General features: G+C 39.0%; 1 protein-coding gene across 1 annotated transcript in view; it reads left to right on the top strand.

The window, feature by feature from the left end:
- Positions 1 to 4,999, top strand: part of TECTA (tectorin alpha) — a 465,600-nt gene extending 460,601 nt beyond the window's left edge. The window contains exon 23 of the mRNA XM_053691581.1: positions 4,905 to 4,999. Within this exon, the coding sequence (XP_053547556.1) occupies positions 4,905 to 4,999 (95 nt within the window). The remainder of the gene's footprint in view (positions 1 to 4,904) is intronic.
- Positions 5,000 to 26,054: the final 21,055 nt, after the last annotated feature.

Here is a 26,054-nt window from a genome sequence, read left to right as displayed (position 1 = left end):
ACATAAATATATATGTATATACACATACTAACACATAAATATATATGTATATACACATAGTAACACATAACTATATATGTATATACACACACTAACACATAAATATATATGTATATACACATAATAACACATAAATATATATGTATATACACATAGTAACACATAAATATATATGTATATACACATAGTAACACATAAATATATATGTATATACACATAGTAACACATAAATATACATGTATATACACATAGTAACACATAAATATATATGTATATACACATAGTAACACATAAATATATATGTATATACACATAGTAACACATAAATATATATCTATATACACATACTAACACATAAATATATATGTATATACACATAGTAACACATAAATATATATGTATATACACATAGTAACACATAAATATTTATGTATATACACATACTAACACATAAATATATATTTATATACACATAGTAACACATAAATATATATGTATATACACATACTAACACATAAATATATATGTATATACACATAGTAACACATAAATATATATGTATATACACATAGTAACACATAAATATATATGTATATACACATAGTAACACATAAATATATATGTATATACACATAATAACACATAAATGTATATGTATATACACATACTAACACATAAATATATATATGTATATACACATAGTAACACATAAATATATATGTATATACACATAATAACACATAAATATATATGTATATACACATAATAACACATAAATATATATGTATATACACATAGTAACACATAAATATATATGTATATACACATAGTAACACATAAATATATATGTATATACACATAATAACACATAAATATATATGTATATACACATAGTAACACATAAATATATATATGTATATACACATAGTAACACATAAATATATATGTATATACACATACTAACACATAAATATATATGTATATACACATAGTAACACATAAATATATATGTATATACACATAGTAACACATAAATATATATGTATATACACATAGTGACACATAAATATATATATATGTATATACACATAATAACATATAAATATATATGTATATACACATAATAACATATAAATATATATGTATATACACATAATAACATATAAATATATATGTATATACACATAATAACACATAAATATATATGTATATACACATAATAACACATAAATATATATGTATATACACATAGTAACACATAAATATATATGTATATACACATAGTAACACATACATATATATGTATATACACATAGTAACACATAAATATATATGTATATACACATAGTAACACATAAATATATATGTATATACACATAGTAACACATACATATATATGTATATACACATAGTAACACATAAATATATATGTATATACACATAGTAACACATACATATATATGTATATACACATAGTAACACATAAATATATATGTATATACACATAGTAACACATAAATATATATGTATATACACATAATAACACATAAATATATATGTATATACACATACTAACACATAAATATATATGTATATACACATAGTAACACATAAATATATATGTATATACACATAGTAACACATAAATATATATGTATATACACATAATAACACATAAATGTATATGTATATACACATACTAACACATAAATATATATATATGTATATACACATAGTAACACATAAATATATATGTATATACACATAATAACACATTAAATATATATGTATATACACATACTAACACATAAATATATATGTATATACACATAATAACACATAAATATATATGTATATACACCTACTAACACATAAATATATATGTATATACACATAGTAACACATAAATATATATGTATATACACATACTAACACATAAATATATATGTATATACACATACTAACACATAAATATATATGTATATACACATAATAACACATAAATATATATGTATATAAGCATAGTAACACATAAATATATATGTATATACACATAGTAACACATAAATATATATGTATATACACATAGTAACACATAAATATATATATATATATATATATATATATATATATATATATATATATATATATATATATATATATACACATAGTAACACATAAATATATATGTATATATGTGATCTTGTGGAATTTCACCATAATCTTATGGGATTTCCTAGTAAACTGAGGAGGGCTATAATAAAGTGCCTGTGTATCCCAGATGCCAGATTGCAGCTTACTGAGGAAATGTTTGGTTTATTTTTACATAGTGATAATCATATAATATTTTCTAGTCCGCTTTTAACAGATGTTCTACATTGTCACTTTGGGCATTTGGGTAACATCTGTTTTTACATGTATTTTACCATGAGCACATACTATCAGCACTGGCTGAAATAAACATGCAAACCCACACAACAGTATTAAATATCTGCACTTAGACTTTTATTGGTGGATTCAGACGTACCCTCTGGACAAACCTTTTCTATAGGATGTAATCATAGGCATCGCTAGCGGGGACACTTCCTTCTTTTAGAATTCTTGGCCTGTCTGTGTGTCCTCCCCAACCGAGGTCATCCCTCTCATTATAGTAATGGTTTCCCACTAAATAATATTAGTTGACATTTATTATTCATAATACATATTCGACAATTATTATTTTTAGTTAACGGTCCAATCAAAAATTCCTTTTAGTATCTGGTTGTTGTTTTTTAACAAAATGGACATAAAAGTCTTTTATTTTCTTTGTTGTATCTAAAGGAGTGCATTTTTGCAAAACAGATAAAAATAAATGTATCAGCCTGAGATCTGACATGTATGTGCAACCAAAGACTATGTAGAATATAGCAGTGTTAAAGGGACATGAAACCCAACATTGTCCATTTTTGATTTGGACGGAGCACAAAATTTTAACCCTTTGCTACTGGGAATTTCAGAGAAAAACTTGCCCAAAGTACTGGAGAATTTTTAGCAGAAATGAAGCCTTTGTTTGTTTTTTTACTTCCCCATTATTATTATTTTTTGCAGTAATCACAATTTTAGTTGATGGCAGTTTCAATTAGCAATTTATTCACAGGATCAAGAAATTATTGTAAAATTACCAAAAAAAGTAAAACAAATAATAATAATAAAAATAATATATACAGGTATATATAACAGCAGCAATGTCTAAAATGATGCAATGAGCTAACTTTTATTTGGTATAGCAGAACTGCCCGTATTATCAAATTTGAACCCCAAACTATATATATTTTTAAGTCGACAACCCAAGGTATTGATCTTTGCCAAACGCGATCATATAAAAAAAATTCCCACTCATTATTTACACACAACTACTGCAGTCATAGGACAAATGGTTATAAAAGCGGATCTAGTATCCCTATTCACAAATGGTAGACATGCATGGCTATGCCATTAGCACTTGGTAATTAGTAGGCTGCTAATTGCAGCTGTGCACCAGACTTTTGAAATTCCCAACAGGAAAGGGCTTAATAATTTAGCTGTTAAGGGTAATATTTGCTGTAGTGAAGGGATTACCCTCCCACCTGACGCCTCCCACCTCCCTAATCCCTCCCAAACAGCTGAATACAGAGAGGGACACTCCAAGGGTTTGCAGCAGCCAGTTATAGAGCTCTTGTGCTGACCTAAGCCAATGTCTCTCAATTCCAGTCCTCAGGACACACTAACAGGCCAGATTTTCAAGATAACACTGGGATATGAAAACCAAAATTGTTCTTTCACGATTCAGATAGAGCATGCGATTTTAAACAAATTTCTAATTTACTTCTATTATCAATATTTCCTTGTTCTCTTTGTATCTTTTGTTGAAAAGCAGGGACATAAGCTTAGGAGCCAGTCTATTTCAGGAGCACTATATGGCAGCATTAGAAGAATGTTATCCAGAGCACTAGAGGGCAGCACTATTTCCTGCTATGTAGTGCTGCAGATGCTACCTAGGTATCTCTTCAACCCAGAACACCATGAGTAACTTCCATAATAGAAGTAAATTGGTCTGCTCTGTCTGAGTCACAACATCATTTGTTTTGTTTCATATCCCTTTAAACCTTTCTGTGGAAGTGGAAAAAGAGCAATTCCCAGGGGTAAATTACAGTAAAATAATAAATAAATTCACAGTGCCTATAAACTGGGTCCAATACAAAATTCACTTTTTATAAATTCAGATTAAAACTATAATCAACAAACAAAAAATATGTTCTTAGTGGAATCTAGACTTAAAGGGACATAAAACAGGTTAAGATCTGTGCATATCCTAAAATGGTTTATACATTAAAAATTGTTTGCATAAATTTTTTTTAAAAAATTGCTGGCAAATAGTTTAAAATCATTTTCAAAAAATAAGCAAAATGAATTACATAGCTAAGCTACCTGGAGGATCCAACTCCACCCCCCTTATCAGTGTTTAGACACAGGCATTGGGGCCATTTATCAGGCTCGCCAGAAACACCAGTTATGAAGCAGCGGTCTAAAGAACGCTACTCCATAACCTGTCCGCCTGCTCTGAGGCGGCGGACAGACATCGCAGCAATTCAACCCGATGGAGTACGATCTGGTTGATTGACACCCCCTGCTGGCAGCCGATTTTGTCCCTTTAAGAAAGACTACACAAACTGTTAATCACATTCTATGTACTTTCTAGACACAAACAATACAGTATGTAATTTTCATCATCTAATGTTCTCCTAAAGGACGCAGAAGTTTATCTTGAATTGTAAATAGTTTTGTGCATTATATTTTTGTATCTGGAAATGAATTATGACGATTCTTCCATCTGCTATCTGTTTCAGAAAATCCAATAAAATCACCCTCCTTTGTTTTATTCACAGTGTCTAGTTCTTCAGCAGAACGTCACGGCTGGCTGCTTCCACTGATCATAAATCAGATATCTGTGTGGGTTTTTATTTATAAAACCAAACAATAAATCAAAAGAAATTAAAGATTCTTCAGATGAAATATTTCAAGTCATTGTACAGGAAGATTTAATACAGGGACAAAACTTTGCACGTTGAACAGGAGACGTTATAAAAATTGATGCTCGGATATTTAATTATATACAGCATGTGTGATTTTTCAAGTAATTAATGCCAAACATGTGTAACTGTTTAGAGTGGAAAGGAAAATGAACCAGATTGGGCAGCAATAAAATATTTTTTCCCTAATGTTTATGGGAAGACAAGCTTTTTAATGGACCCTGGATAAATGGAAGACACATTTTAGATTTTTGCTACTGCTGTATGTATATAATGACAGTGACTACTTCTCCATTAAAAGGTAACTTGATCAAAGATGGTTTTTCATAGGTTGAAGACCTACAAAAGAGACATTTTTAAAGTGTTAAGTATTGTATGACCCCATGATTATGTACTCAGACCTATGGAATATGGTGGCACTTAATAATAAATGTTAATTATAAAATAGGTATTGGTACATTCAGCTGGAGCATTATGGGAAAAACAAATATTCTTCTCTGGGTATTTGAGACAAAATGAAAGCCATTCTCAAGAGCAAATTCTATAACCCAATAAAGCAATCATTATTCTTAAAAACATAGAACATTCAAAATATAAGTTGAAAAGATGCATTGTAGGGAGCAATAAAATGATTTATATGAAGGTGGTATTGTGAGTAGATTTGTGGAGAAACAATTAAGTTATAGGTAGTGGTTACATGGAACCATAAGATAAGTTATAAGTAGTGGTTACATGGAACCATAAGATGAGTTATAGGTAGTGGTTACATGGAACCATAAGATGAGTTATAGGTAGTGGTTACATGGAACCATAAGATGAGTTATAGGTAGTGGTTACATGGAACCATAAGATGAGTTATAGGTAGTGGTTACATGGAACCATAAGATGAGTTATAGGTAGTGGTTACATGGAACCATAAGATGAGTTATAGGTAGTGGTTACATGGAACCATAAGATGAGTTATAGGTAGTGGTTACATGGAACCATAAGATGAGTTATAGGTAGTGGTTACATGGAACCATAAGATGAGTTATAGGTAGTGGTTACATGGAACCATAAGATGAGTTATAGGTAGTGGTTACATGGAACCATAAGATGAGCTATGGGTAGTGGTTACATGGAACCATAAGATGAGCAATGGGTAGTGGTTACATGGAACCATAAGATGAGCAATGGGGGGTATATATGAACAAATAGTTTAATATCAATAGGAACAGTTATTACTTAGAACATATGGAGCAATATGAAAAATTACAGGTAATGTTATATGGGTTTATATGGGTTTGTTTTCCCAAACAATTTTGAAGAGAGGGATGGTTTATATGATGTAATAAGAGCTGTTAAAAGGACATCAAATGCCTTTAGTTTTTGTGTAAATTTTGCCCTGATGCCAAAAGAAAATTCTGTAACCAGCAAATGCTGCCAGTCAGGGGGTTTAGAGAACTATATTACAGAGTTTACTTTTTTGGCCCCCGCAAGGCAGGGTGGTGATACAAGCATATTTTTTTACACAAAAACAAGAAATATAGAAAGTCTGCTAAGAAGGCTTATAAGGTGATGTAGAATGAGTTATAAGGAGGGCTTAAATACATTAAAAGGGGGAGTTATATCTGGATGGCTTCTAATGAACAATAGAAGAAATTATGGATGGATTATAAAACAATAGTTTATGATCATTTTTGAGCACTTAAAGGGACACTAAACCCAAATTGTTTCTTTCGTGGATCAGATAGAGCATGCAATTTTAAGCAACTTTCTAATTTACTCATATTATCAATTCATTCTCTTGCTATCTTTATTTAAAAAGCAGGATGTGATGCATAGGAGCCGGTCCATTTTTGGTTGAGAACCTGGGTTATGTTTGCTTATTGGTGGGTAAATGTAAACCTCCAATAAGCAAGCGCTATCCATGGTGCTGAACCTAAAATGGTGTGACTGCTAAGATTTACATTCCTGTTTTTAAAATAAATATAGCAAGAGAACAAAGAAAATGTGATAATAGGAGTAAATTAGAAAGTTGCTTAAAATGTCATGCTCTATCTGAATCACGAAAGAAAAAAAATTAGGTTCAGTGTCCCTTTAAATTTTTTATGAGATATTTGTGACTGTTACTGAGTTTTATGTTGACATTGTATTAAAGACAGTAAGGCCTATTTAACAAATGTCTGTCGGACCTGATCCGACAGTGTGGATTAGGTCCGACAGACATTGCTGAATGCGGAGAGCAATACGCTCTTCGTATTCAGCATTGCACCAGCAGCTCACAAGAGCTACTGGTGCAACGCCGCCCCCTGCAGACTCGCGGCCAATCGGCCACCAGCAGTGAGGTGTCAATCGATCCGGTTGAATTCCGGCGATTCCTGTCCGCCTCATCAGAGCAGGCAGACAGGGTTATGGAGCAGCGGTCTTTAGACCGCTGCTTCATAACTGGTGTTTCTGGCGAGTCTGAAGACTCGCCAGAAGCACGGGCCCACAAGCTCCGTTCGGAGCTTATTATCATTATATAAGAATGCAATTTCAAAATAGGAAATGATTGTGTTTTTGAAATCTCTTAGTGTGAAACTTTTTTTCACAAGTGATACCTTGCAACATGATATGAAACATAAGTACATAACTCTAGTAATCCTGATGTACATGACTCTAGTAATCCTGATGTACATGACTCTAGTAATCCTGATGTACATGACTCTAGTAATCCTGATGTACATGACTCTAGTAATCCTGATGTACATGACTCTAGTAATCCTGATGTACATGACTCTAGTAATCCTGATGTACATGACTCTAGTAATCCTGATGTACATGACTCTAGTAATCCTGATGGACATGACTCTAGTAATCCTGATGGACATGACTCTAGTAATCCTGATGGACATGACTCTAGTAATCCTGATGGACATGACTCTAGTAATCCTGATGTACATGACTCTAGTAATCCTGATGTACATGACTCTAGTAATCCTGATGTACATGACTCTAGTAATCCTGATATACATGACTCTAGTAATCCTGATGTACATGACTCTAGTAATCCTGATGTACATGACTCTAGTAATCCTGATGTACATGACTCTAGTAATCCTGATGTACATGACTCTAGTAATCCTGATGTACATGACTCTAGTAATCCTGATGTACATGAAATGTTTTGTACTAACACTTTGTATATTGTCATGGCATGAAAAACATAAGCAAATATTGTTCAGATATCATCTCATTGTCATTTATTGCCTACATTTTATGTAACTGATCAATTTTCTTTAAAATGCTTTTGCTGCATTTGGTATGAAAATGGCTCAGAATAATTTACTTGGTTATTGCCTCATATGATCTGCTAAATTGTGTTTATACCCATTTGACTTCTGATGTATCCTGAAATTCATCCAACAACGCTCATATCAGCTGTTCTGCCTCCATCCTGTATTGTTTCGAAACCCAAGTATCCATCCTTTTATCACAGGTGCACGTTTAAATAAAAAAAATAAACACATGCAAGGAAAATAAAATGTCAAGCATCACATTGATTGTCTAAGTTTAAGTTAATAAAGAGAAAGAGCAAAATGATTACCTGTACTGTGCTTTTTCCCCCAAACTATCTAATTCTGAAATACTTCAATTACCTTGTGACACTAAAGATAAACGTTACAACTGCTAAAAACATTATTTCTATTTACAAAGCATTAGTGGTCCCACTGTATTATCTTTTCACTATACATAATTAAATAAAAGAGACATGAAACAAAAATAACATACTAGTCAAGTGTGAACATTTTCTGAATACATCTACAACTTGTTTGCTTAGTCATTTTTCAATTGCAAGACTCTCTCCGTCACTTAGCTTATTTGGTGAAGCTAATACAGACTTGTTACTTGAGTAGATATGGCTAGTCACTGTTGTTTTGTTTTGCAGTATCCTCTTAAAAGTATTTTATCTCCTTTGCTGAGGCCAGTCAGGGGCAGACATGAATAATCAAACAATGACTGTAGAATGTAGAATTAGATTTGTAAAGTCTGCAGTATGCACTTTCAATTCTTGTGAGAATTGGACAGGGCAGTTTTTAGAGAATCTGGCTCCCAGTCCAAAAAATAAATACATAAAAGAAACCTTCCCTATCTCACTGTCATTTAGTTTTAAATTAAGAACCATTAGAGGAACCTACAGACACAACACATGATAATACACCCAAGCATTCAATGACATCCACATGCACACAAACACAAAGTCATCCATAGACACCCACATGCACACAAACATACGCCACACATAGACATCCACATGCACACCAACACAAAGTCATTAATAGACACCCACATGCACACAAACATACAGCCACACATAGACATGCACATGCACACAAACACACAGTCATCCATAGACACCCACATGCACACAAACATAAAGTCATCCATAGACACCCACATGCACACAAACACAGTCATCCATAGACACCCACATGCACACAAACATAAAGTCATCCATAGACACCCACATGCACACAAACAAAGTCATCCATAGACACCCACATGCACACAAACATAAAGTCATCCATAGACACCCATATGCACACAAACACAGTCATCCATAGACACCCAAATGCACACAAACATAAAGTCATTAATAGACACCCACATGCACACAAACATAAAGTCATCCATAGACACCCACATGCACACAAACATAAAGTCATCCATAGACACCCATATGCACACAAACACAGTCATCCATAGACACCCAAATGCACACAAACATAAAGTCATTAATAGACACCCACATGCACACAAACATAAAGTCATCCATAGACACCCACATGCACACAAACAAAGTCATCCATAGACACCCACATGCACACAAACATAAAGTCATCCATAGACACCCACATGCACACAAACAAAGTCATCCATAGACACCCAAATGCACACAAACATAAAGTCATTAATAGACAACCACATGCACACAAACAAAGTCATCCATAGACACCCAAATGCACACAAACATAAAGTCATTAATAGACACCCACATGCACACAAACATAAAGTCATCCATAGACACCCACATGCACACAAACAAAGTCATCCATAGACGCCCACATGCACACAAACATAAAGTCATCCATAGACATCCATATGCACACAAACACAGTCATCCATAGACACCCAAATGCACACAAACATAAAGTCATTAATAGACACCCACATGCACACAAACAAAGTCATTAATAGACACCCACATGCACACAAACACAGTCATCCATAGACATCCACATGCACACAAATACACAGCAACCCATAGACACCCACATGCACATGAACACACAGCCACCCATAGACATGCACACAAACACACAGCCACCCATAGGCACCCAAATGCACACAAACACACAGCCACCCATAGACACCCACATGCATACAAACCATTAGACACCCACATGCACACACACACATAGTCATCAATAGACATCTACATGCACACAAACACACAGCCACCCATAGACACCCAAATGCACACAAAAACACAGTCATCCACAGACACCCACATGCACACAAACACAAAGTCACCCATAGACATCCACATCCACATGCACACAAACACACAGCCACCCATAGACATCCACATGCACACAAACACACAGCCACCCATAGACACCCACATGCACACAAACACACAGCCACCCATAGACAACCACGTGCACACAAACACTCAGCCTACCATAGACATCCACATACAGACAAACACACAGCCACCCATAGATATCCACATGCACACACACAGTCGCCCATAGACACCCACATGCATATACACACAGCCACCCATAGACATCCACATGCACACAGCCACCCATAGATATCTACATGCACACACACAGTCGTCCATAGACACCCACATGCACACAAAACAGCCACCCATAGACCTCCACATGCACACAAAAAAACAGCCACAGATAGACACCCACATGCACACAAATACACAGTCTCCCCCAGACAAACACATGCTCACCAACACACAGCCGACCATAGGCATCCACATGCACACAAATACACAGCCACCCAAAGACATCCACATGCACACAAACACACAACCGCCCACACACACCCACATGCATATACACACAGCCACCCAAAGACACTCACATGCAGACAAACACACAGTCATCCATAGACACCCACATGCACATGGACACACAGTCACCCATAGACATCCACATGCACACAAACACACAGTCACCCATAGACATCCATATGCACACAAACACACAGTCATCCATAGACACTCATATGCAAACAGACACACAGCAACCCATAGACACCAAGCAACCCATAGACACTCACATGCACACAAATACACAACCACCAATAGACATCCCCATGCACACAAACACACAGCCACCCATAGATGACCACAGGCACACAAACACACAGTTGACCAAAAACATCCACATGCACACAAACACACAGCCACCCATTATGATCCACATGCACACAAAAACACAGCCGACCATAAACTTCCACATGCACACAAACACACAGCAACCTATAGACATCCACATGCACACAAACACACAGACACCCATAAACATCCACATGCACACAAACACACAGCCATCCATAGATATCCACATGCACACAAACACACAGCCGACCATAAACTTCCACATGCACACAAACACACAGCCACCTATAGATATCCACATGCACACAAACACATAGCCGACCATAAACATCCACATGCACACAAATACACAGCCATCCATAGATATCCACATGCACACAAACACTCAGCCACCCATAGATATCTACATGCACACACACAGCTGCCCATAGACACCCACATAAACACAAAAACACAGCCACCCATAGACATCCACATGCACAAAAACACACAGCCACCCATAGACATCCACATGTCAGGCCCGGACTGGCCGTCGGGCATACCAGGCATTTGCCTGGTAGGCCGCATGGTAGTTTAGTCTCACCCACTGCGACCTCACGCAACAGCATAGAAAAAAAATTGACAACTTTTTTTTTTTTAAAATAAATAAATCTTGTAATCTAATGTTATATATATATATATATATATATATATTTGTTTGTACTACTGCAAAAATCAACTTTACTATTGTTTTTACTCTTGTGGTCACTGCCGCTCGGAGCTCAGTGCTCAGTACCGTACCGTACAATACTATAACAAGAAGTTGCAACGGCCCACAAGTCTCTCAATTGCAAATTGGTAATATGTAATCAGCCAAGGCCAAGCCCGCAATCAGGATTCTTCCAGGGCCGCTGGGGCAGCCGCCGCAGCCACCGCACCATCTACAAAGTACAAACATTCCAGATTTCATGATGGGCCTCCCCCCCAGTCTGATTGGCCACACTATCTGCACATGCGCACTGCTTCTGGCCCCTGTGAGTGACGTTGGAGTCTGACGTCACTCACAGGGGCCAGAAGCAGTGCGCATGTGCAGACAGTGCGGCCAATCTGAATGGGGGGGAGGCCCATGGAATCTGGAATGTTTGGAGATGGCACGCAGACTGTGATAGACACATGCCCTGCACACGGCTACACACTCATGCTGCGTGCCGGGTCCACCACGTGACGTGTCTGTGTCAGGTTGGAGGCGGAGGGTGGGGAGCTGCTGGAGCAGGCGGGGAGGCCGAAAATATGTTGCCCTGAGCCGGGTCCTGACTCACGTTACAGTCTACCCAGAATCCAGGCTGAGTGAGGCTACTTGCTAGGACCTAGCTGCTAGGCTCCATTGCTTGAGTCTAACTTAGTTACCCACATAGTCCTCCATCATGGTCTGGATTGGGGCATGCCCGGTCGGGCCGCATTTGCATTCTATGAGGCTGGCGGGGGAGAGCAGTGCCAGGCTGCCAGCGATGAATCTAATGATCAGGAGGACGACGTCGTCAGGACTGAGGAGGCTGCGACTCAGCAGGTGGCCGGCAGCAGGGCAGGAAGGTGACCGTCAGGTCTGGTGATGTGGTCTCAGTCTCTGAGGAACTTAATATTATATATATACAATTAATATATTAATATTATTATTATTTATTATATTTACACTTATACAGTAGTATGATTGTAGTTTACACTACAGCTTTAGCTTAGTAAGTGATCTCAGACTCAGTCAGCAGTACTAACTATGCCTGGCTGTGCTGGCAGACCGGTAGTGTCTATCTCTGTCACATCTGTGTTAGTGATGTCGCGAACCTAAAATTTTCGGTTCGCGAACCGCGGACTCGAACTTCCTGTATTGTTCGCGAACGCGCGAACCGCACAAACCGCCATTGAATTCAATAGGCAGGCGAACTTTAAAACCTACAAGGACTCTTTCTGGCCACAATAGTGATGGAAAAGTTGTTTCAAGGGTCCTAACACCTGGACTGTTGCATGCTGGAGGGGGATCCCTGGCAAAACTCCCATGGAAAATTACATAGTTGATGCAGAGTCTGCTTTTAAGCCATAATGGGTCTAAATCAACTAACATTCCCAAAGTGGCTGTCTCAAAACATCCCGGACAGAAGATAGATTGATAGTGATAGATAGGATAGATAGATATACATAGATTGATAGTTAAATAGAATCGATAGAAGAGAAATAGATATATTTGTTAGATATATAATAACCCTAATAAATTCTAATAATCAAACATGCGTTCTTGGACCCAACTAGCTTGTGTCAATTAGTACTTTTCTTAGCACTTTAATCCCTGTTCCCCCCCCCCCCCCTATCGTGGGAGTTCTATATGGCCTACCAGATTACCCTGAAAAATTATAATAATAAGACATGTGGTCTGCTACCTATTTTAACGAGGTTGTGTTTTAAGTACTACCATTCTTAGCACTTTAATCTCTGTAACTCCCCCTATTTGGTGAGGTCTATACGGCCTGGATGATTACCCATACAAAATATAATAATAAGACATCTGCTCTTGTTCTGCGACCCATGGTAACTATGTTGTGTTAATTAGTAATGTCCTTCGCATTTTAATAGCTGTTACTCATACTCACCCTATCGGTGGAGGTCTATATAGCCTGCATGATTACCCTTACAAAATATAACAACCAAACATATGTTCTGGGACCCATGGTAAGTAGGTTGTGTTATGTAGTACTGTTCTTTGCATTTTCATACCTGTTACAACACCAAATGGTGGCAGGTCTATCTGTCCTTCATGATTAGCTGCACCCAAACCCAAAAAAAAGCCGAGTGGTCTTAGACTAACACCCATGGCTAGCTCTGTTGTTTCAATTAGTACTATTCTTAGCACTTTCATCCCTGTTACGGGCGGTCTACATGGCCATCATGATTAGCCGAATAAAATACTACAATCCAACCTTTGCTCAGTCTTCATAGGCCCTTCATTGTCTGTATTTTGATAGTACAGTTCTTATTATTTTTATAGCTGATACAACACCGAATGTTGTCAGCTCTATATGGCCTGCATGATTAGCTGCACCCAATACAAAAATAAATACAAGCGGTCTTGGATTAACACCCATGGCTAACTCTGTTGTTTCAAGTAGTACTATTCTTAGCACTTTCATCTCATCATCCCTGTTACTTCCAGGACTCTTGGTGGTGGTTGTCTACATGGCCATCATGATTAGCCTAACCAAATACTACAATCCAACCTTGGCTCAGTCTTCCTAAGGCCCTTCATTGGCTGTATTTTGGTAGTACTGTTCTTATTAGTTTAATAGCTGATACGACACCGAATTTTGTCAGCTCTATATGGCCTGCATGAATAGCCGCACCCAAAGCCAAAAAAAAGCCAAGCGGTTTTGCACTAACACCCATGGCTAACTCTGTTGTTTCAAGTTCTACTATTCTTAGCTCTTTCATCTCATCATCCATGTTACTTCCAGGACTCTCGGTGGTGGTGGTCTACATGGTCATCATGATTAGCCTAACCAAATACTACAATCCAACCTTGGCTCAGTCTTCCTAAGGCCCTTCATTGGCTGTATTTTGGTAGTACTGTCATCCTTTTGAATAAAAGATTACAGTAAAGGCATTGATTTTAGAAACCCACAGATCATTATTTGCAACCGTGAATTTAGAAAAAAAAATTGATTACACAGCCGTGACACTTATTTATGCTCAGGCCTTTTTAATACGAGGGTCCCGGAGCCTCAACCGAAACAACAGCATGAAAGAGGAGATATGTCATCCTTTTGAATAAAAGATTACAGGAAAGGCATTGATTTTAGAAACCCACAGATCATTATTTGCAACCGTGAATTTAGAAAAAAAAATTGATTACACACCCGTCACTTATTTATGCTCAGGCCTTTTTAATACGAGGGTCCTGGAGCCTCAACCGAAACAACAGCATGAAAGAGGAGATATGTCATCCTTTTGAATAAAAGATTACAGGAAAGGCATTGATTTTAGAAACCCACAGATCATTATTTGCAACCGTGAATTTAGAAAAATTTTTTTATTACACAGCCGTGACACTTATTTATGCTCAGGCCTTTTTAATACGAGGGTCCCGGAGCCTCAACCGAAACAACAGCATGAAAGAGGAGATATGTCATCCTTTTGAATAAAAGATTACAGGAAAGGCATTGATTTTAGAAACCCACAGATCATTATTTGCAACCGTGAATTTAGAAAAAAATTTTTATTACACAGCCGTGACACTTATTTATGCTCAGGCCTTTTTAATACGAGGGTCCCGGAGCCTCAACCGAAACAACAGCATGAAAGAGGAGATATGTCATCCTTTTGAATAAAAGATTACAGGAAAGGCATTGATTTTAGAAAGCCACAGATCATTATTTGCAACCGTGAAATTAGACAAAAACATTGATTAGACAGCCGTGACACTTATTTATGCTCAGGCCTTTTTAATACGAGGGTCCCGGAGCCTCAACCGAAACAGCATGAAAGAGGAGATATGTCATCCTTTTGAATAAAAGATTACAGGAAAGGCGTTGATTTTAGAAACCCACAGATCATTATTTGCAACCGTGAATTTAGAAAAAAAAATTGATTACACAGCCGTCACACTTATTTATGCTCAGGCCTTTTTAATACGAGGGTCCCGGAGCCTCAACCAAAACAACAGCATGAAAGAGGAGATATGTCATACTTTTGAATAAAAGATTACAGGAAAGGCATTGATTTTAGAAAGCCACAGATCATTATTTGCAACCATGAAATTACACAAAAACATTGATTAGACAGCCGTGACACTTATTTATGCTCAGGCCTTTTTAATACGAGGGTCCCGGAGCCTCAACCAAAACAACAGCATGAAAGAGGAGATATGTCATCCTTTTGAATAAAAGATTACAGGAAAGGCATTGATTTTAGAAAGCCACAGATCATTATTTGCAACCGTGAAATTAGACAAAAACATTGATTAGACAGCCGTGACACTTATTTATGCTCAGGCCTTTTTAATACGAGGGTCCCGGAGCCTCAACCGAAACAACAGCATGAAAGAGGAGATATGTCATCCTTTTGAATAAAAGATTACAGGAAAGGCATTGATTTTAGAAACCCACAGATCATTATTTGCAACCGTGAATTTAGAAAAAAAAATTGATTACACAGCCGTCACACTTATTTATGCTCAGGCCTTTTTAATACGAGGGTCCCGGAGCCTCAACCGAAACAACAGCATGAAAGAGGAGATATGTCATATTTTTGAATAAAAGATTACAGGAAAGGCATTGATTTTAGAAAGCCACAGATCATTATTTGCAACCATGAAATTACACAAAAACATTGATTAGACAGCCGTGACACTTATTTATGCTCAGGCCTTTTTAATACGAGGGTCCTGGAGGCTCAACCGAAACAACAGCATGAAAGAGGAGATATGTCATCCTTTTGAATAAAAGATTACAGTAAAGGCATTGATTTTAGAAACCCACAGATCATTATTTGCAACCGTGAATTTAGAAAAAAAAATTGATTACACACCCGTCACACTTATTTATGCTCAGGTCTTTTTAATACGAGGGTCCCGGAGCCTCAACCGAAACAACAGCATGAAAGAGGAGATATGTCATCCTTTTGAATAAAAGATTACAGGAAAGGCATTGATTTTAGAAATCCACAGATCATTATTTGCAACCGTGAAATTAGACAAAAACATTGATTAGACAGCCGTGACACTTATTTATGCTCAGGCCTTTTTAATACGAGGGTCCCGGAGCCTCAACCGAAACAACAGCATGAAAGAGGAGATATGTCATCCTTTTGAATAAAAGATTACAGGAAAGGCATTGATTTTAGAAACCCACAGATCATTATTTGCAACCGTGAAATTAGAAAAAAAAATTGATTACACACCCGTGACACTTATTTATGCTCAGGCCTTTTTAATACGATGGTCCCGGAGCCTCAACCGAAACAACAGCATGAAAGAGGAGATATGTCATCCTTTTGAATAAAAGATTACAGGAAAGGCATTGATTTTAGAAACCCACAGATCATTTATATGACCCGTGTAATAGAAAAAAACATTCATTAGACACCGGTTACACTTATTTATCCTCAGGCCTTGTTAATACGAAGGTCCCAGAGCCGCAACTGAAACAACAGCATGAAAGAGGACATATGTCAATCTTTTTGAATTATAGATTACAGGAAAGGCATTGATTTTAGAAACACTGAGATAATTACTTGCAACTGGGAAATAAAAAAAAAAATTGAACAGACACCCAGTACACTTTATTATCCATAGGCCTTTTCTGCAGAGGCTCCAGGACCCTCAACAAAGACAAGAGCAGGGAGCTGGGCATAGGAGTACAATGGAGTGTGACAATAATAATCTGAAGGTGAAGATTGCATAGTTGTGGCATTTTAATTTTGTTATCGTGGGAACTTAGTACTTGCAATGACCTTGCTCTGGTGAATCCATATCGCAAATGTGTTATTTAAGGCACTGTTTGTCTATTTTTTTGAATATCAGCATTTGTTAAATGAAGCTCAACTTAGGCTGGTGAGAAACAACCTTTCTTCTGGCTGTTTGCAAATGTTGTGGCTCTGGACAAACATGTGAATAAGGGGCCATCAGCCATATTCTGCACGCAACCCCTTTGATGATTGACGATAAACATGTGTCACCTGCAAGCAGAGCTCGTTACTTCTGTCTAAATCATCTTCCTGGTATGGACAGGCCACTGTTTCCCACAGCAAGTACGAATTTTGAAATACAAGATTGTCTTGAGTATGGTAGGAAACCAAAGTTTATTTAATTCAGTACTATCTATCACCACAAAAAATGAACTTCTTGAAGCAACAAAAATGCCAGCAATTTCATGTGCTTATGGATGACAAGGACGTCATGTCCTTTGGTGCACAGAGATGGAGACACTACCCAGATGTCTCAAACATCACCAGAAACACAATACAGCCACTCTTGTGAAGTTCCTGGTGTTCCGGTAGCCATCTCTTTGCGCTCCTAAAGGAATACTTTATCAGTGTTTTTGTATACATCCGACAACAGCTTCGGAGACTGTGGTGACGCACATGTTATTTACTGTTGTTCCAGCTGTGGCAATATCAATTGGCATGAAAAAGTTAAGATTTGTGGGTTGTGGAGCCTATAGCTGTTAAGGTAGGACGTGTGTTTGAGGAGCTCCAGGTCTTACAAGTTACTTTGGAGTTAGTTTTCAACCTTAATTTAATTTTCTTTTTGGGATTCATAGTCACACTTTCTGGGGCTATCCAAGAGGAGCCTGGTAAAAGCAGTAGTAGTCACCCCTTATATCAACGCTTATATCAACGGGTACGGAGACCTGTTTTTTGCGTTTCCAATATTGCGCCGTACCCCAAACTGATCCTGAATGAAAAAAAAAAAATTAAAATTTGGACTAGTGACGCACATTTTATGCACGCTGTGGCAATTGCAATTTGCAATAAAAATAATCTGCTAACAACAACCACTACCTACGACCACACCTGACTCCTGAAGTCATGCTTCAGTTATTAAGTCAAGTTAAATTAATTTTTTTTCTTTATTATGCGCAGCAGAGGCTCCAGGACCCTCGACAAAACCAACAGCAGGAAAGAGGACATATGGCATCCTTTTGAAAAAAATGATTATAGGAAAGGCATTGATTTTAGAAACACAGAGATCATTAGTTGCAACCGTGAAATCACAAAAAACTTCGATTATACACAAAGTACACTTATTTATCCTTAGGCCTTTTTAGCAGAGGCTCCAGGACCCTCCACAAAACCAGCAGCATGAAAGAGGACATATGGCATCCTTTAGAAAATTAGATTACAGGAAAGGTATTGATTTAAGAAACACAGAGATCATTAGTTGCAACCGTGAAATCACAAAAAACTTCGATTATACACCAAGTACACTTATTTATCCTTAGGCCTTTTTAGCAGAGGCTCCAGGACCCTCCACAAAACCAGCAGCATGAAAGAGGACATATGGCATACTTTAGAAAATTAGATTACAGGAAAGGCATTGATTTTAGAAACACAGAGATCAGTTATATGACCCGGGAAATAGAAAAAAAACATTGATTGGACACCCAGTACACTTCTTTATCCTTAGGCCTTTTTAAAAGAGTGTCCCGGAGCCTCAACAGAAAGAACAGCATGAAAGAGGACATATGGCATCCTTTTGAAAAATAGATTACAGGAAAGGCATTGATTTTTGAAAGACAGAAAAAATAAGTTACAACTGTGAAATCTAAAAAAACATTGAATAGACACCCAGTACACTTCTTTATCCTTCGGCCTTTTTAGCAGAGGCTCCAGGACACTCAACAAAACCAGCAGTAGGAAAGAGGACATATGGCATCCTTTGTGAAAAAAAGATTGTAGGAAAGCCATTGATTTTAGAAACCCGGGGATAATTTGCTGCAACTGTGAATTTGAATAAAAAAAAAAGATTGGATGGACACCAGGTACAATTCTTTATCCATAATGCCTTTTTATAAGAGGGTCCAGGACCCTCAAACAAAAAACCAGCAGGAAAGAGGACATATGGCATACTTTTGAACAATAGAGTACAGGAAAGGCATAGATTTTAGAAACCCATAAAAAAAAATTTTAAAATGTAAATTTGAATAAAAAAAATGATTCGATGGACAGCCAGTACACCTCTTTCTCCTTAGGCCTTTTTATAAGAGGGTCCTGGACCCTCAAAAAAAACACCAGCAGGAAAGAGGACATATGGCATCCTTTTGAACAATAGAGTACAGGTACAGCATTGATTTTACAAACCCAGAGATCATTTTGGTCAATTGTTAAATAGAAAAATAAAAATGAGTGGCCAACCAGTACACCTCTTTCTCCTTAGGCCTTTTTATAAGATGGTCCTGGACACTCAAAAAAAACACCAGCAGGAAAGAGGACGTATGTCATCCTTTTGAACAATAGAGTACAGGTACGGCATTGATTTTACAAAACCAGAGATAATTTAGGTCAAATGAGAAATAGAAAATAAAAATGAGTGGACACCCAGTACACCTCTTTCACCTTAGGCCTTTTTATAAGAGTGTCCAGGACCCTCAAACAAAATACCAGCAGGAAAGAGAACATATGGCATACTTTGGAACAATAGAGTACTGGTATGGCATTGATTTGTGAAACCCACAGATAATTGTTTGTAAAAGTGAAATAGCACCAAAAACCATGCTTGGACTCCCACTCCAGGTCGTTCACCTTCAGCTTTTTTATAAGAGGGTCCAGCACCTTCAACAGAAACAACTGCAGGAAACACCACCACATATGCCATCCTTTTGCACAAGCGAGTACAGGTATGGCATCCATTTTAGAGACCCAAAGATAATTGAGAGGAACCAGGAACATTTTTATAAAAACTGGATGGGGCAACCATTACTACAGGTCGTTCTCCTTCAGCCTTTTTATATCATGGGCCACGACCCGCAACAGGCACAACAGCATGAAACAAAACATATGCCACCCTTTTGCACAATAGAGTACAGGTATGTCATAGATGGAACACGGAGATAATTTAGATCAACCAAGAGATGGATAAAGATGCTTGGTCGGTCCTACTCTTTCAAATTTGTTGCATTTTGCGTTCAATTGAATGGTCCACCGGATATGAGTGGTGTGTAAAGTTGTACAATTCGTAACAGTTTAATCACTAGTGTTATGTGCCTTATTTTTTTTATTTGAGTTTTGTACCCACAGAGATGCAGCAGAGGCCAGAAAAATTAGGAATGTACAAATGACTGAAGCATTGGGGTATTATTGGAGCAACTGCTGTAGCAGCGGCCAGAAAAATCGATGTTTGTAAAACATTTATAAAGTGCCCTAAAAGCTTGTGGCTTGAACACTAGTTGTTGGCGGATAAGTCAAGCAAGTCCTCCGTCTTTATAACCAAAAAAAAAAAGGCCAGCCTGTGTACCAGTTGTAGCCCAAGGCAGCTCATATCATCATCAGTAGTTTTTTATTCAAATGTATCGCCCAATGTCAGTCCCTTCGGGATCCAGCCCTCATTCATTTTTATAAAAGTGAGATAGTCAAGGCTTTTTTGACCTAGGCGACTTCTCTTCTCAGTGACAAAACCTCCTGCTGCACTAAAAGTCCTTTCGGACAGGACACTTGAAGCAGGCCAGAAGTTCCATTGCAAATTGGGATAGCTCAGGCCACAAGTCCAGCCTGTACACCCAGTAGTCAAGGGGTCCATCGCTCCTGAGAGTGTCGAGATCCGCAGTTAAAGCTAGGTAGTCTGCTACCTGTCGGTTGAGTCTTTCTCTAAGGCTGGATCCCGAAAGGCTCTGATGGTGCATGGGAGTTAAAAAGGTACGCATGTCCTCCATCAACAAGACGTCAGGAAAGCGCCCGGTCCTTGCCGCCGTGGTCGTGGGAGGAGGAGGATTAATTTCATCTCTTCACCTGTTACATTCCCGTAGTGCTGTGACATCACCCTTATACGCTGTATAAAGCATAGTTTTTAATTTATTATGAAAATGCTCCATCCTTTCCGACTTGCGGGAATTTGGTAACATTTCAGGCACTTTATGCTTATACCGGGGGTCGAGGAGCGTGGACACCCAGTACAGGTCGTTCTCCTTCAGCTTTTTTATACGAGGGTCCCTCAACAGGCACGACAGCATGAAAGAACCCATTTGAACAAGGTTGGATGCTGAGCTAATCATGTCGCGTTCCTCCTCCTCACTGATCTCACTGATGGTATCTTCTTCCCCCCAGCCACGTACAACACCACGGGTACCAGAGAGGTGACAACAACTAGCACCCTGGGATGACTGTTGTGCTCGGTCTTCCTCCTCCTCATCCTCCCCAAAGCCACATTCCTCCTCTGACTCCTCTTCCTCCCAATCCTCTTCCTGCGTTGCCGCAGGTCCAGCAAGCAATGCTGATTCGGCTGTTTGTGGGGGTTATGGACACCACAACTCTTCCTCTTCCTCTTCACGCTCATCTACTGCCTGATCCAGCACTCTTCGCAGGGCACGCTCCAGGAAGAAAACAAATGGTATGATGTCGCTGATGGTGCCTTCGGTGCGACTGACAAGGTTTGTCACCTCCTCAAAAGGACGCATGAGCCTACAGGCATTGCGCATGAGCGTCCAGTAATTTGGCAAAAATATCCCCAGCTCCCCAGAGGCTGTCCTAGCACCCCGGTCATACAAATACTCATTAACAGCTTTTTCTTGTTGGAGCAGGCGGTCAAACATTAGGAGTGTTGAATTCCACCGTGTCGGGCTGTCGCAAATCAAGCTCCTCACTGGCAGGTTGTTTCGATGCTGGATATCAGACAAGTGCGCCATGGCCGTGTAGGAACGCCTGAAATGGCCACACACCTTCCTGGCCTGCTTCAGGACGTCCTGTAAGCCTGGGTACTTATGGACAAATCGTTGTACAATCAGATTACACACATGTGCCATGCACGGCACATGTGTCAACTTGCCCAATTTCAATGCCGCCACCAAATTACTTCCATTGTCAGAAACAACCTTGCCAATCTCCAGTTGGTGCGGAGTCAGCCACTGATCCACCTGTGAGTTCAGGGCGGTCAGGAGTGCTGGTGCGGTGTGACTCTCCGCTTTCAGGCAAGTCAACCCCAAGACGGCGTGACACTGCCGTACCCGGGATGTAGCATAGTACCTGGGGAGCTGGGGGGTGCCATAGATGTGGAGCAAGACGCAGAAGTTGAAGAGGACTCAGCCGAGGAAGAGGTTATGGAAGAGGATGGAGTAGGAGGAGTAGAGGAGGTAGCAGCAGGCCTGCCTGCAAGTCGTGGCGGTGTCACCAACTCTTCTGCAGAGCCACGCATTCCATGCTTGTCAGAAGTCAGCAGGTTTACCCAATGCGCAGTGTAGGTGATATACCTGCCCTGACCATGCTTTGCAGACCAGCTATCCGTGGTCATATGGACCCTTGCCCCAATGCTGTGTGCCAGACATGCCATAACTTCCTTTCTCACAACAGAGTACAGGTTTTGGTTTGCCTTTTGTGAAAAGAAATTTCTGCCAGGTACCTTCCACTGTGGTGTCCCAATAGATACAAATTTTTTGAAAGCATCAGACTCCACCAGCTTGTATGGTAAAAGCTGGCGGGCTAAGAGTTCAGACAAGCCAGCTGTCAGACGCCGGGCAAGGGGGTGACTTTGAGAAATTGGCTTCTTACGCTCAAACATGTCCTTGACAGACACCTGACTGTAGGCAGATGACCAGGAACTACTACTTAAGAGAGACTGAGTGGAGGATGGTTGAGAGGGGGCAAGGAGGACAGCACTGGTTGACGTGGCTGAAGATGCTGGAGCAGGAGGAGGAGGGCGGCTTTCACTTTGTGTGCTGCTTCTACTCATGTGTTCTTCCCATCGGCCTTTGTGATGGGAGACCATGTGCCTTCGCAAAGCAGTTGTACCTAGGTGGCTGTTGGACTTCCCACGACTCAGTTTCTTTTGGCACAGGTTGCAAATGGCATCGCTGTTGTCAGAGGCAGACACAGAAAAAAAATGCCACACTGCTGAGCTCTGCGATGACGGCATTCTGGTGGTGGCAACAGCATGCGTTGATGGGCATCGGCGGGCTGTCTGGCTGACCCCTGGTGATGATGCATGCTGTCTGACTGTGCCACTAGCTCCTTGAGACGACCTCCCCGTGCTTCCAAATCGTCTCCTCCTCCTCCTCTCTGTCTCCCCATCTGAACTTTCCCCCTCTTCTTCTTCTCTTCTAGCAGGCACCCACGTGACATCCACCGACACATCATCATCAACCGCTTCACTTGTATCTGAAACATCAAGAAAGGAAGCAGCAGCGGGTACAACATCACCATCATCATCACACCGTACCTCCATGTCGGTAATGCTGCCTGACTGAGACTGATCACTATTATCTACATCCTCTGTCAATGATGGTTGCGCATCACTCATTTCTTCAAAATGATGTGTCAATAACTCCTGTGACAGATCAAGTGAAGCGGCTGTGGTGCTAGTGTTGGTGGTGGCGACAGGCGGCGGAGTGTCACTGGTCACTTGAGACCTGCCCAAAGCACAGCTGGACTTAGATGGTGCGTCAAGGTTAGGAGGACTAGCAGCGGAAGCTGAAGAAGATTGGGTTTCCTGTGTTAGCCATTCAACTAGGTCCTCCTCAGAAGTTTTTGCATCCCCCCTGGCACCCGGCATCTGAACAATGTGCATATTTGTAGGGTCTAAAGGAATCACAGCACCACGACCACGACCACGGAACCTGCGGGGTGGCCTGCCTCTGCCTGTCTTTTTTTTTTAAATGGACACTAACAATACTATTACACCAATTGAGTGGTGGCACTGTGAAAGTGGGCACAGTATACGCTGTGAGACTGACAACAAAAAAAAGACAGATGTTTTAAAAATCACAAATTGTTAATTTTTTGAAATATTACTAGTACTGTGGCAACAAATATGATTGTTTGGCACTATTTGGCAAATGAGCCTGTCTGGCACACACGCTGGGAGAAAGGAAACTGCAATTCAATGGCACTAGGAGACTGAAGAATCACAGTCAAAACAGTTATGATTAACAAAAATTCCAATCCTGTTACAATAAATATGAGTGGTGGCACTAATTGGCTAGTTGGAACTGGCACACAGGCAGGCAGGCAGGAGGAAAATGCAATTCAAGGGCACTAGTAAACTGCAGATTGACAGTCAAAACAGTGTTGATTGACAAATTTTGCAATACTGTTAAAAGAAATATGATTGCTAGCACTAATTGGATAGTTGGGCCTGGCACACAGGCTGGCAGGCAGTAGAAAAGTGCAATTCAATGGCACAAGCAAAATGAGGATTAAGATCAACCATCAAGATTTTTTTTATTTAAATTAGTAACTATACTGTGACAACAATTAGGATTGGTGTAAATAGTTGGCAAGACGGCCTGGCACAAAAGGATGGCAGGCAGGAGGGAGATGCAATTCAAGGACACTAGGAGACTGATTAATGACAGTCAAAACAGTGATGATTGACAATTTTTGCAATACTGTTAAAAGAAATATGATTGCTGACAACAATTGGCTAGGTGTGCCTGGCTCACAGCAGGCTGCAAGGCAGGAGGAAAGTGCTATTCAATGGCACCAGCAAACTGAGGTTTCAAATCACAGCAACTATTACCAAAATTTTTAATTTTTAATTATTAGAATACTGTCACAACAAATATGATTGGTGTAAATATTTTTTAAGTAGGCCTGGCACACAGGCTTGGAAGGCTGTAGAAAAGTGCAATTCAAAGGCACGAGCAAACTGAGGGTTAAGACCATCAACAATAAAGATTTTTTTAATTTTAATTAGTAACTATACTGTGACAAAAAATTAGGATTGGTGTAAATAGTTGGCAAGACGGCCTGGCACAAAAGGATGGCAGGCAGGAGGGAGATGCAATTCAAGGACACTAGGAGACTGATTACTGACAGTCTAAACAGTGATGATTGACAATTTTTGCAATACTGTTAACAGAAATATGATTGCTGACAATAATTGGCTAGGTGGGGGCCTGGCTCACAGCAGGCTGCAAGGCAGGAGGAAAGTGCGTTTCAATGGCACCAGCAAA

This window comes from Bombina bombina, chromosome 8 (assembly GCF_027579735.1).
Source record: "Bombina bombina isolate aBomBom1 chromosome 8, aBomBom1.pri, whole genome shotgun sequence".
Classification (NCBI taxonomy): Eukaryota; Metazoa; Chordata; class Amphibia; order Anura; family Bombinatoridae; genus Bombina; species Bombina bombina.
Note: the sequence above shows the minus strand (reverse complement) of the source record. Positions and strands in the feature narration are given on the sequence as shown.